General features: G+C 34.3%; 2 protein-coding genes across 2 annotated transcripts; one reads left to right on the forward strand and one right to left on the reverse strand.

The window, feature by feature from the left end:
• Positions 1 to 3,960: 3,960 nt before the first annotated feature.
• LOC147563853 (Leucine-rich repeat (LRR) family protein) lies at positions 3,961 to 6,102 on the reverse strand. The gene has a single exon (XM_086641306.1). The coding sequence runs from the start codon at positions 5,871 to 5,873 to the stop codon at positions 4,107 to 4,109; it is 1,767 nt and encodes a 588-aa protein (XP_086497432.1). The 5' UTR covers positions 5,874 to 6,102; the 3' UTR covers positions 3,961 to 4,106.
• A 5,335-nt stretch (positions 6,103 to 11,437) lies between these two features.
• Positions 11,438 to 13,095, forward strand: LOC147563854 (uncharacterized). Its single transcript, XM_086665151.1, has one exon. It carries the CDS (start codon positions 11,552 to 11,554, stop codon positions 12,836 to 12,838), a length of 1,287 nt encoding a protein of 428 aa, XP_086521277.1. The 5' UTR covers positions 11,438 to 11,551; the 3' UTR covers positions 12,839 to 13,095.
• Positions 13,096 to 14,033: the final 938 nt, after the last annotated feature.

Below are 14,033 nucleotides of genomic sequence, written 5' to 3' on the forward strand. Positions count from 1 at the left end.
CTTTTAATGTATTAGGAGGGTGATGAAGATGATTATGATAATGGTGATTGATGATATATGTATGATTGTGGTGATGATGGTTTTATTTTTGGATAACATGAAAATTCTTATAGAACTCAAAAACAGATGATTCATGATTGTTCTGTTAAAAAAAACAAGAGAATAATTCTTTTTGGCACCAATAGAGTGGACCAACTCTCACTTTTGGCTCCATATTAGCTTCTACTTAAATTTAGGATCTTTGTCTACCAATCTTTTATTTTGAGTGGTTACCAACTTGGTTTGAGACTTTTCAAATCATGGATTCAAGAAAAATGGAGTCATAGTCTTGAAGATATTTAAAATAACTTCACCCATGTCGAATTTCAAGTAGATTGATCGATTTTTTTTTTCCGTAAAATTCCTTAAACTCGTCTGTGACCCTCTAAGTTTGAGTGTTGGGTCGGAGATGCTCTAACCCTTACAAATCTAAAATGACCAAAGTGCATTTATCTCAAACAAGAAAAGTTGGTGTTCATGTTATTTTTCGGTTTATAACGATTTGAGTAGGAATTAACAACTCAGATTACTGGTTTAGTTAATATAACACCTAGCATAATCATATTTTAGTGAGGAATTATTACCTACTGAGTTTGTTTATGAAACTCTGGCCTCATGAAATACTGTTTGAGCTCTTCTATTACTAGGCTAGCAAAATTGAAATTGAAAGGAGAAAAGCTACCAAATGGCTAAATGATTTACAATACATAACAATAAAACCTAAAAGTATATGAAACTGAATAGAACCACTATACTATAGATAAAAAAATGATTTTGTGAATTGTGACTATAGATTCTTACCCTGGTCAGGATTCAACCCAGATTGTGATTCAGTCGGAATAATGGTTGGACAGAAATGAATGTCACCGTTGGCTGAAGATTCATATTCCATATCCTGTCACTGATTCGTTGTACATTTGTTGCTACTATTAGCATAAACTGGTACATCCCTTCAACCCTTAATTTTTTTATCAGAGAAATATAGAGAATCATCACTACTAACATCATTTTGGGACTCAACCTTGCAACCCATAGTAGCCCCTAAGTGAGAAATAGAACTTGTAAGTGCTAGCACTTTACAGAGGGTTTAAATTTTATGGTTATTTTACTGATCAAAAGCTTACAAATTTGGAAGTGCCTATAAAAGAATAAAAAGAGAATTTTGGGTTGCCCACTAAAATTCAAAAAGGAAGATCTAATGGGGTATCTTGGAAGTGTTAAATGGCTGGCTCTTTCCTTTCTAAGGGAATAGGAATGCCTTTTAAAAAGGTCGGTTATTTGGGGAAATAAAGGAATGTTCGGGTCCAAAATTTTGGGGTGGAAATAAAAGGTTTTTTGTTTCCTCCAAACACTTAATATTTCTAACTTCCTCCTTCTTCTTCCTCTCACACTTTTATCATGAACTCCGACGACCTCCACCATAAATTCCGGTAACATTTCTTCCTCACTTCTCTTTCTCTCTCTCTCTCTCTCTCCTCTCTCTATTCCCTCTCTGTTCTCTACATTCCTCAGAGAATATTGCAAACACGTAAGCATATAAAAGACTGAAGTAAAAATAAAGAAGGAGAAAGATAAAGGGGTAAAATCGAAGTTTAAATTTAACTTTTTAGTCAACAAATTGAAAAACACTAAAGAAGTCATTTCAACGTTACTGTAAATACATAGAGCTACGCCCTAAACTTGTGTCACTCTTTACTCTTGACAGGACCAATGGACATAACCCAAATAATAAATCAAAGGGGTAACACACTTACCAACTTTGAAGGTAAACCTTACACCCACTGGTGTTAAGAGGAAAAGTCAAACCATATTATAGAAAATCTTTATCATTGACACCCATAATCAATTCATAATTTTAGTAATTCTCCTGTCCTCCTTTATGAGATTATGGAACTATTCATGTAGAGCTGTAGTCATATTCTAATTGTTAATCTTTTGGATTCAAAATATTTTAACAAAAGAAAGTGACTAAATGTATTTGAGGTGCTCCAATAAATTATCAAATGTAGAATGTGCACCCATCATTTCACCTTTAATTTTTTTTTTGTTGAAATAATTTCACCTTTAATTAGAAGGTTCCTTTTGATGGGCTTTTTTTTTTTTGTTTCCAAAATGTAGGCTGTAAAGTCAAGTGGAAGATGAATGAACCATTTAATTAACTTGTTCCACTTAATACATTATTGATCTGAGAATCACCTGTGTTTTTTCTCCTTCAATTTGGGAGTATGTCAAGGAGGAAAGTGAGGATGTTAGGAATAATAAGATGATGATAAGAATATTAACACATAAAACATGATAGTGTCGATTAAAACATAATACAGTGGATTAGGTTGATTTTCCAAGGAGAAAATAAAAGGGTCGCGGTTTTGGAGAATAAAGAATAATATCCGAAGAATAAATTTTTTAGGGAATCCATATTTTTCTGTACATCCTCGGAGGAATATTTTATTTTAGTCCAAACACTGGTTTGATCAAACATTGTCCCCCTAATCTTCATCCTCTTTATTACCTTCACCACCACAACTTCACACCACCACCATTCCAACCACCACCATTGTCAGCTCTTCTCTTTCCTCTCTAAATCACTATTACTGTCTCGCTCTCTCTCTCATTAGCTATCTCCATGTCGTTCTCACTCTAAATTTTTCTCTCTTTCATTGTAGATCACTCTCATTATTTCTCTCGTTGTAGACATTTTTGTCTCTTTTTCACAGTCTCTTTCTCCCTCTCTCTCGATCTATATAGATCTATCTGTGGAAATCCCAGAGTTCGTGGCCACAAAACGTTTTGTAGCCATAAAATGGTCATGGCCACGAAACGTTTTGTAGCCACGAAACGTTTTGTAGCCACGAAACGTTTTGTAGCCACAAAACGTTTTGTAGACACGAAATGGTCATGGCCACAAAACGATTTGGCGACACAAAATTCTCAAGGAGGGTCTCACCAGAAACCCTCCTTGATATCAGGTTCCGACGAAGGGAACACTTCCCGTTGTCGGAATGGTTGTTGTGAGAGGGGGAGAAAAACACTGAGATCGATTGAGAAACAGTGAGAGATTGAAAGAGAAATAGTGAGAGATCGAGAGACATAGATATGAAGAGAAATAGAGAAAGATAGTAAGAGATAGACAATGAGGAATCGAGAGAGACTAAGAGAAGAGGAGGAAAAGAATAAGAGAGAGATGGTGAGAGATAGAGAGGGAGAGATAGATAGGGAAAGAGAGAGATAGGGAGAGAGAAGATGGAGATTAAGGAGCAATGCTTGATCAAGTCCATTTTTAGACTAAAATAAAATATGTCCATGAGTCAATATTTATTAACTAAATTTTTATTTCCCGGAGAATATTTTCTATTCTCCAAAGCCGCGGCCAATAAAAATCGTAAATCCCTTTACATGAATCAAATACCAAGTTTGTGGACATTCATAGGCTATCAAATGGGAAGTGAGTGATCTTGACCTTAATAGTTTTTGCTCATTTAGCTTTAGACAACGAGGATTATTTTCAACCAAATTCTAATGCTCGTGTTTTGTTAGTATTAACGAAGCATACACGTGACAGTCGAACCTATTGGTTGTATGTTTTGCTCTCAATAACGTATTATAGTCACCACAGAATTACTAAGAACAACTACTTTGTTCAATTTGTATAGATTACTACAACATAGTTGTTGTGGTAACACTTGATAATGTAAGATTTTTTTTTTTTGAGAGAAGGATTTTGCTCAAGGGTTTTCTGCAAATAGGACATTCTCTTCGCTGGTGAGTGGGATTTTTCCCTCTTGAAAATAGACAATGGGATAGAAGTGACAAAGAAAGAAAAAGATAAAAATTGGGGTTAACTTTTTAACATATTATGAAACGAGGTTAGAAGATCTACTACTGGCCAAATATACAACAAAACAGAAAATAAACCGTACGAAATAATACATAAAAGAATATATTTCTAACCGTAACAAATAGAAACAAACTCAACATAACATAACACAACTCAAATGATATGCATAAGCATGTCCAAATGGCAGCTGAGTCAGCATTATTCTGACCAACTTCAACTAATCTCTTCTTATTCACTTACAAGGTGGCATAGGTTTGCCACACAAGCACTGGTTATGAGCATAAGCAGTCAAAGGAAAAATATTGAAGGGTCTCCCTTGTGGGATCTCACCACACAATCTATTTGCCCTAAAACTTACATGTCTAATATTCTTTATACCTAACAAGCTTTCAGGGATCTTCCCAGTTAGCCCATTAATGGATAAATCCAACCACTGCAACTTCAACAACTGCCCTAGACTTGTAGGTATAGTACCCTTAATTTGATTCCTTGAAAAATCAATTCTTTCTAGTCCAACAAGATTTGAAATTGAACTTGGGATTATACCAGTAACTTTATTGCTTGCCAGATTAAGTGATTTTAACCCTAAACCTTCATGAAATTCAGGAATTTCCCCTGTAATTTGATTCTTTGAGATATCAATAACTTCAAGAAATCTGCTTGGACTTTTTAATAACTTTGAAAGAGACCCAAAAAGCTGATTTGAATGAAGATCAAGATAAGAAAGTCCTTGTGGGAAAACAATCTCTGAAATGTCAGACTTTAAAAGGTTGTTGAATAGCTTTACTTTCTGCAAATTTGACATTTTTATGAAGAAACTTGAAATCCCATCTGTGAATTTGTTGTCAGAGAAATCTATTGAATTCAGAGAATTTGGTTTAAGGAAAATTGGAAGGGTTCCTTTTAGATTACAACCAGCAAGATGAATATCTGAAAGTTTTCTTCTTGTGATCCAATCAGGAACTTTTCCTAAATGAAAGTTATTATAAGACAAATCAATTGATAACAAAGAAGGGATACCCTTTGCTAGGGTAATTGGTAAAGGATCTGAAATGTTGTTTCTTGACAAATTGAAGTACCAAAGATTCTGTAATTTTGAAATTGATTCTGGAATTTGACCACTTAAATGATTAGAACTCAAAGAAAGACTACTAAGAGATTTCATGTTTTCAATTTGATTTGGTATTCTTCCTATAAGTTGATTATGACTTAAAGATAAGTCCAAAAGATTGGGTAAATAACAAAGAGAATTGGGTATTTGTCCAGATAATTTGTTAAATGATAGATCAATAAAGGTGAGATTTTTAAACTCACCAATAAAATTAGGGATAAACCCAGACAAAAGATTGTAGCTAAGATCAAAATATTGCAAATTATGAAGGTTTTTGAAGGTGGGTGGTATTTGATTTGTGAATGAATTCTTACCCAAGTTTAATTGGATGAGATTTTGAAGTGTTCCTAGAGTTGGAGGAATCTGTCCTTTAAGAAGGTTACCACTTAGAGAGAGAGTATTGAGTAAAGACAACTGACCTAAACTAGAAGGGATTAACCCTTCAAGATTGTTATCTTCAAGAACAAGTTGAGTGAGATGACCTAACTTTGATAAACTTTCAGGAATTATACCTCTGATTTCTTTCATCCCACTTATCACCATTATTTCTAAGAATTGAAGATTACCCAAAGAAGAAGACAATGTGCCCTTCATATAAAAAGAAGTGTCCTTATTTTCTCCTCCTTGTAACACCAAACCAATAACCCTACCAGTACTTGGATTACACTGAATTCCTTCCCAATCTCCATTACAACAATCTTTACCAACCCATGAAGTAAGAATTCCAGTTGTATCTTTCAAGATTTTAGCTTTGAAACTAACAAGTGCAGCTCTATCTGTTTCTGAACAAACCAGAGTTGTTGAATCTGTTTGAGCTAGGGTTTCAGAATACAGAAAACAAAATGTGAAAATCAGTAAAATGAAAGCAACCCATTTTAGATTCTGCATTTTTGAGAAATGGGTAGTGATCTGTTTGAAGAGATTGTTATCAAAATATAAACACTATTTGGTCAATCAAGGTGGAATTCTAGAGAGAGAAAGTTGAAAAATTTATTTGGAAAAGAAGAAAAGGGAGAATTGAAAAAGTTGAAAAGCAGTAGACATGTCTCTGTATCTTCCTTCACTTAGGGTTGAAGGTAAATGATGAAAACAGAGTAAGGAAGAATTACAATTTGTGGTTTCTAAAAGTTAGTTCATTCTTTCTAATTTATATAAGAGTTTAAAAATAAAGAAATTTTAAATTGAATAATTCTAACCGTTAGATTGATCACGAGATATCTAATTACATTCGAACGTTGGAGCGCTGAGCGCCTCACATATTCAAAATTCGCCCTCCTCTTTGGAATATCTTCAAGTAAGTCCATGTAAACTTAATCTTTTTTTAACTTATTTACTTCACCATGTGAAGGAAGCCAGGGCCCAATTATTTTTAGTGGTGCATGTGTCCAATATATATATATATATATATATATAAAAGTTTCCCTACGGGTCGGGTCGGCTCGAAAATGAATCGACACAATTTAGTCTGTAAAACGGAACACGATAACTCACTTAGGTCATATGGGAGTGGCGTACTAGAGGAATAGGTCGTACTAAAGATCCACGACCCGCCACACCCGAGATGTGGCCCCTTCGCGCCCACTGGTCCTGGCTGATCCTTGAAAGTTTGGCCATAAAGACGTTTCGTTAATGTGTCGTGTCAAGCGGGGACCTAATATGTTGGTCAACTCAATGTAAAAATTATTAAGGGGTATACACCTAATTGGAGAAACATATATTTTCATGTTTAGACCGTCAATTGACCAGTGATTCTATGAGAACTAGTGTAGCTAAACTCAAATACTAATATTTGTACGATTTTAATGTGGCGCAACTAGAGATGATCCAACATTTTAACTGTCATATTTTTATGAACTTTACATGTAACTTTTTTTCTAAAATTAGCGATAAGGAAGAGATTCAACCTATTGAAAAAAAAATGAAGAAAGAATATGAAACCATTTGATTATCACGGCGTGATATTAGTAAGGTATAATAATTTTCGTTCATAGCAACGAGAACTTCGTCAAACTGATACATCTTTAAGAATTTTCTTTACATACGAAATTTGATTGTATAACAATACTTGTTTTTCTTCGAATTTGATTATAAAAATTTAATAAACTACACTGCAACCATTGGACAGTGGCAGTATGCTTTCTATGATATGGGCTATTTGTCTGGAATAAACATTTCAAGTTTTATTATTTTGTAGGCCCCCATCATATGCATGTATAGACCATTAACTTTATTTGTGTCAATTTCATGATTATTGCTACCCCATTGAATAACTCTTACTTTTTTTTTCTTTTATGTAAAACTAAAGGAATACTTTATTAGACAGGTTGGTTTAGCATGTCTTAATACTTCTTTGTAATTGTAAATTTAGGGTTCTCATGTATTCGTGAATGATTAAGAAAATGTAGATATTGCAAATTTTGTTAGTACATATATTCGTCTCACATAAGAGGGTCGGTTACAAGTTATTTCTGACATAATTTGTGGACAACCTGCTTACAACCTCTCTCGCGGGCCTTGAGTATATACAGTTGTCAATTATACAATTGATAAGAGATAAAATGCAGAATTGTGAACAATAATTTTTTTTCGATTCATGTCTGTTTTTCATGTCATGCATAAAGATTATTTTTGAAAGATCAATATATTAAATGAACAAATATAGAAATATGTTTACAAATATATACTATTTATAATATAATTAATTAATAACTCTAGTGTATTTTCATAAACATATACACATTCACATAACTAGAACAAACTATGAGTTGTAAATATATTAATCATTAAGTTTAATAGTATTTCATCAAAAAAGAGCGAAAAAAAGTTCAATAGTAGTTGTAAAGAAGATATTCTCAATCACTTTAAACTAATGATCAATTTTCTTATTTACTGTTTCCAATTATTAGATAAAAATCCAAAGGTAAAATATTATGTTAACATATATATTTTAAATAACATACTGAATAATATGATTAAACTGATTTTGTCATAAATTTGTTTCATTCGCAAGTTACTAATATTTCGTTGTATACAGGAACAAAGAGAATTTGCATCTTACCGATGCTGATTTTTTGCCATCGTTAATAAATTTAACATATTGCACAAAAAATGTTACAGAAATACAAAACTGTTAACACGAATTCTAACTGTAATTGGACGTGGTGCAGATTAGTGCCAACATGAACCAAGTCTGGTGGGGGATTTTAAGAAGAAGGTCGATCAGAAAGTTCACAAATTTAATATATCTGCCTTGCTCACTAAAAAATTTAATAAACAAAAAAAGAGATGTTATTAAATATAAAAAAAGAAGGCCACCATTTTGGGCATCTACTTTTGGTTAATTAAGGGGCATGTAGATTGGTCAATTATAGTAGACCAGATAGAATTTTGGGATGTCTTCATTTTAGCCCCCAAAATTAAGATGGTTATACTTTCCCCCTAATTTTGATCTTTATTTCGCATTTTCACCACCATCACCCCTGATCACCCCCACTTCTGACAACCACCTCCCTTGACCACCAGTCCACCACCACAACCACCGGTCCCCACCACAACCACCAAAACATTTTTCTCTTTTTGTCTTTCTGCATCACCTTTCTCCTTCCCCTCGTTGCTCTCTGAGGATCCTCATCAATCGATGTCCTAAAAATAATTTATGCTTCCAAAGAACACCATTGAAGAAGACACTAATGGTGTTTTAAATAACAAGATCTGGTCTTACACAAAACACTTCGTTGGTGTTCTTCTTCACGAGAATTCTAATCTTTTTCATGAAGAACAAAGCCAAACTTTATTTTTCTTTAATTTCATAAGGTCATTTTTTTTAAAGACCTCCATTAGTAAAAGTCCTCAAAGAGAGAGGAGAGAAATATTCTGAGAAGAGGGAGAGAGAACACGAAAATAGAAATTGTGGTGGTTAGAGGTTATGTGATGGCGGTGAAGATGTGAAGTAAGGATGAACATTAGGGGGTAAAGAGTAACCAAGTTAGTTTTTGGGGCTAATATGAACATGCCTCCATAATCAATTGTGGTCAATTTTTGATTACCCAAAAAGTATATATTAGGCAGGGAAACCATAACTGGGTGACCCAAATCACTCAGTAGTCAGTACTATCTCTTGTAGATGTTTTATTTTGAAAACCCTGGACCCTTGATAAAGTGAATTAATAAAATAATCTCTCATTTTTTGGACCCCCCTAAAAGACTTCCTTGATTAGGTAAATCACTCAGTACTATCTCTACCATTAGATTAGACTGATCCAACTATTTGTTTTATCTTAAAGTCATACTCGACTGCGAAGCTGAAATGAATATTTGTAGTTACATATTTACATCATCTATTTCTTTCAACAAAAAATAAATCATCTGTTTTAAAAATCCGAAAGATAGCAAAACAAGCAAGCAAGTATTGTACCATCACAATATATAGAGTAAATCTCTGACTCTCAGGCAAATTCTAAACTAGTGGACATTGTCATGACCCTTAATTATGGTTCATATATATCAATCACAAGGATTCAAGGAATGGTGGTGGGTAAGTTCAAATTAGCTTATATCATTCCTAGACAAAAAACTTTAAAACTTTAGTAATTATTCTAACATGTGAACCCTCATTTTTATAGGCAACCTAAAAATATATTAATTATCTCACAATAACTTATTCACTTCACATGCTAAACTTCCTATATGACAAATCATTTCATCATGCATCCAACACAAGACAAATAGATGTAGGCAACCTATGCACCTTTTCTCCCAAATCACCTAAACTATTTCTATTTACATGAAAAGAAAAAAAAAAGAGTTGATTTCAACATCTAGGGTATTATGAATAGAGACAAGATCACTCTTGCTGCATGCTATTGGCTATATGTGTGTAGGTTGGATAGTAGGGAGATGCTATATGCACTAAGCAAAAGTTTGCTCAAGGATTTAAGTTATAGGAGCGTGGCTCTCTTTTGTGAAGTTAAGTTCGCTTTAGTTGAGTAGAAATAACATGTAGTATACTGTATATCTTTTCACTGAGATATCAGAGTTCAAATCTTAATTTTAAAAACGAATGGGCATGTTTTCTGCATATACATTTTCATCGTAGATTTCCCCCAAAAGTTGTAGTAAAAAAAAAAACTCATTAGTAATATTTTAGGTCACCATTTTACTACTAAATGAAAATATTACTTAGGTGACTTGAACTACAATCGGATTAGCCAAACACTAATATCTCCCTGTGTTGCTTATAGTGGTAGGTATTCATTGTTCTAAGGTGGTGCGCGCGTTATTTATAGTACATCGCTAGCTCTTTCCAATGGGCCGCCAAAGTACGTTATAAATGTTTTCAAATCACATATCCAAAAGAGTTGTACTCCTACTGCTTTACCACGATCACTTGAGCCATGATATTCCACGTGTATGTACGTTGTGTCTCGATAGACAAAAAAAAAATAGAGAAGAAAAACAATAGTCGAATCAAGGAACTAGAAATTAGACGATAAAAATGCCATACATATAAATATGTAACATCGATGTACGAAGAAGAGACAGATGGTGCTCATGATGGAGGTGAAGATGAGGATCTCCATCTTTTTCTTTCCTTTCCTTTCCTTTTCTTTTCTAAGAAAAGGAGCTTCCCACAATAAAATAAACATTAGTGCCCTTATAACTTTCCATTACTGTAAGAAATTCAGCACCCTCAATGGGCTATAAGCAGGTCCCTTCAGCCAGACTTTGTGTTGCATTAGGAGCGGAGGTGCCTATAGTCAATCCAAGGGGGATCACTGAAAGATCGAAGTTTCGGAAGTTCTGTATACACCCCCATTGTAGCACTAGGCAGCCGGTAGCCGTAAGATTTTGGACCACTCTTTAGATTTATCGGGCAATACCGCAGTAGTCATACGTCGTTTGGGAGAGGATACAAAACCTAGATAAGAGGTGTGAGACCAATTACCATAGATGTTAATTCCCTTATCAATGAAACACACTGAAGAAGAGGGATATAAGTGGAAGGAAAGCTGAAAGCCTAATACTCAATTCCGAAGGCCCGAGTTTAATTTAGATATGGTGGTAGTCTAGTCGAAGCTCGAAAAACTTTCTCCATAAGGCTCACCTAGACTCTCTCTGTTAAACTCTTCTGTATAGATGAAAAGAAACACTCGGTCCTGTAAAATACTGCGCGTAGTTGGACACTTGGACTCATAAGTTAATATAACATCTTTCTGATTATATTATTTTATTTACCATATTTTAAAGATATTAATTATTTAAATATATAGTTTCGTCAATGCATTGAATCAAGAAAATTTCTCTGTCTGACTCTATCCCAGTTGAATCTCGACCGGGATATCTGTCGGAATACTTTCTCTCTCTAAATCTCGTCCGGTCTCATATGCCTACGGGTGGATTAAGTCTGGAGATCTCCTAAGTCTGAATCAAACTCAGGCCCGAATCCCGGGAATGCAGATTATCACCATTGTAGAATCAAACTCAATGAAGCATTCCCCTATATAAACAAAGTCTAGTCCTCTTCAAGTCCCATTCCCTCACTCTCATTTTGATTATCAAGCAACAATATGCATTCTTCACTAAAATCTGCATCATCAGAAGAAAAGAATGGCCAACTCAAAACCATCTTAGAAAGAGCAACTCCTTTCATCAATGGTGAACTTCAACTAGTCGACCCTAAACTCCCTTCCCTCCTATCTCTTCTTCGCTCTCTCGGTGCTGCCGAATGTTGGCATAAATATGGCACCTTCTTTGATCATCTTCTTCACATTTACAAAATCCTCAAACTATGGAACTTCTCTAACTCTGTTTCTCTCTCTGGTCTCTTTCACTCTGCTTACTCCAACTCTTATGTCAATCCTTCCATTTTTAATCCTTCAACTAGTCGTCAAACAGTTCGTGATCATATCGGCGAAGCTGCGGAAAGATTAATCTATCTCTTTTGCAATGTCCCTCGTCATTCTGTCATTCATGGTGATCTTATCTCCAATTTTACTGATCAAGAACTCATTCAACATCTCAAATCATCTGAAACATCATTGAGAAATGCAAAAGAAATGGGTATCTTTAATTCAGAAGAAGAATGGAGGAAGAAGCTGAATTCAATCCTCCCATCTGAAGGAAAAACAGTTAAACTTATAGATACTGGTGAAGAAATTGTAGTTTCAAGAAGAGTAATTGCTGTTTTTGTTTGTATGACAATGGCTGATTTTAGTGAACAGATTTTTGGTTATCAAGATGTTTTATTTGAGAATGAAAATGGTCGTCTTGAAAGCTCTGGGAACAATCTGAATGCACTTTGGCCTGGTGATGGAAAACCAGGACTTTGGATGAACTACATATCAAGAATGGGTGCAATTTATTCACTTTTAGTGAGAGAAGAAGAGATTTTTATTGAAGAGAGGAAAAGGGTAGGTGAGAATTTATCAAATGAAGGTAGAGATGAAGAGATTGAGTTAGTAATTCCAACTGTTCTTGAGAATTGTACTAGGGTTTTGGATGCAGAGGATCAAATAATGGCAAGAGATTTGTATTGGGAGGCAGTTTGTAATGGGGGTAAGAAAGGGGTGGAAATAGGTGAGGAATTGTTATTGAAGTGCATTGAGAAGAACCCATTTGTTGGTGAACCACATGTGGTTTTGAGTCAGATCTATTTGACTAAAGGAAGGTTTGAGGAAGGTGAAAGAGAGGCTGAAATAGGGTTGAGGCTTTTGTTGGAATGGGGTAGTCCATGGGATAAGAGGATGTCTTGGGAAGGTTGGATTTCTTGGTGCAGGGTTTTGGTGATGAAAGCTAAGGAAAAATCTTGGCCTACTACAGCTTGGGGTATCCTCAATTTAGGGCTTGTGAGGTAAAAAGAAAAGGATACAGACTCGGCATTCCACAAGTCCTTGAATTCTGACCAGATTATGTGGACATATGTGGACATGCAACATTTAGAGGAGAGAAAGCTCACAACTTAAATCTTACACGTCCACGTAGCCTCATCGGAATTCATTTGAGATATGTGTGGACATAGTATTACATATGAAAAGAAAAAATAGAATTCTAGACTAAAGTGAGTGGTTTTCTTTCTGATAATCAAAATCTTTGAAGATATTTCAAGTTTCAATTGAAAGTTGTGATTTTGTCTGTTAATAAATTTTAGACCTCTATTATGAATAGTTTTATATTATGAATAACTATCTCAATAGTATAAATTTTATAAAAATGTAGCGAGAAGAAAGCTGTATTAACCTTTCTATAATCTTAGGTTAAGGCTTAGGTGGTAGAGGTCCTTCGGGTTCACTTCTCTGCTAGAACCCATCGAAGGATCATTCTTTGAACGTGCCGGCGAAGCTAACACGTGCAACTTAGGTCAATTCGTTGACATCTTGATTTGATCAAAACTAACCAAATATTTGACTCGAAAGACAAACAAAATGAAAGATGACACATAGAAAACGATGAAGATAAAAGAAGAAAAGATGCAATGAGTCCAAACAAAGAGAGAACCATAAAATGTCACAGAGAAATGACCTAAAGAAAGATAACCAATCTAAATGGCATCTAACAAAATTTCCAAAACCGTGGGGCTAGCTCAAATCTAACAAAAATTAGGAGAACAATGGACAAATTGGTCAAAAGTGGATGGCCACTATTGACTTATTAGAAAAAAAAATTACTACCTTAAATCATACGTTTTTGTATTTTTTCCAATTTTCTTTTGATCCTAGGAGACCTAGGGAACATATATTACTCACCCACTTGTATATTTTAAATACATAATAGACCTCGAAAACATTTATCACATATTGGGAATCACATCGAAATGTGATTAATATAAAAGTCGATCCCTAATTTGACCTCAAGTTCAGACCAACTAACAAAAATTAGGCTTCATATTATTTCAACATTTCAATTTGTCTCAAATTTATAGTTTTATTTATAAATTTAATACAACATTTTTTGTTTTTTGCGTCACATCTTTAAAAATATTCATCTTTCGATAATTTCTCTCTTCTTCGTTCGGAAAAAGTTGTCGAACCCCATAAAGATCAGTCAACTGTT

Source organism: Eschscholzia californica, unplaced genomic scaffold (genome assembly GCF_041429995.1).
Source record: "Eschscholzia californica isolate CP2 unplaced genomic scaffold, dmEscCali1.0.p SCAF_1, whole genome shotgun sequence".
NCBI classification, from domain to species: Eukaryota; Viridiplantae; Streptophyta; class Magnoliopsida; order Ranunculales; family Papaveraceae; genus Eschscholzia; species Eschscholzia californica.

Bases quoted from the DNA above. Each gene is read 5' to 3' on its own strand.
- LOC147563854 (XM_086665151.1), top strand. From the start codon at position 11,552: ATGCATTCTTCACTAAAATCTGCATCATCAGAAGAAAAGAATGGCCAA.
- LOC147563853 (XM_086641306.1), bottom strand. From the start codon at position 5,873: ATGCAGAATCTAAAATGGGTTGCTTTCATTTTACTGATTTTCACATTT.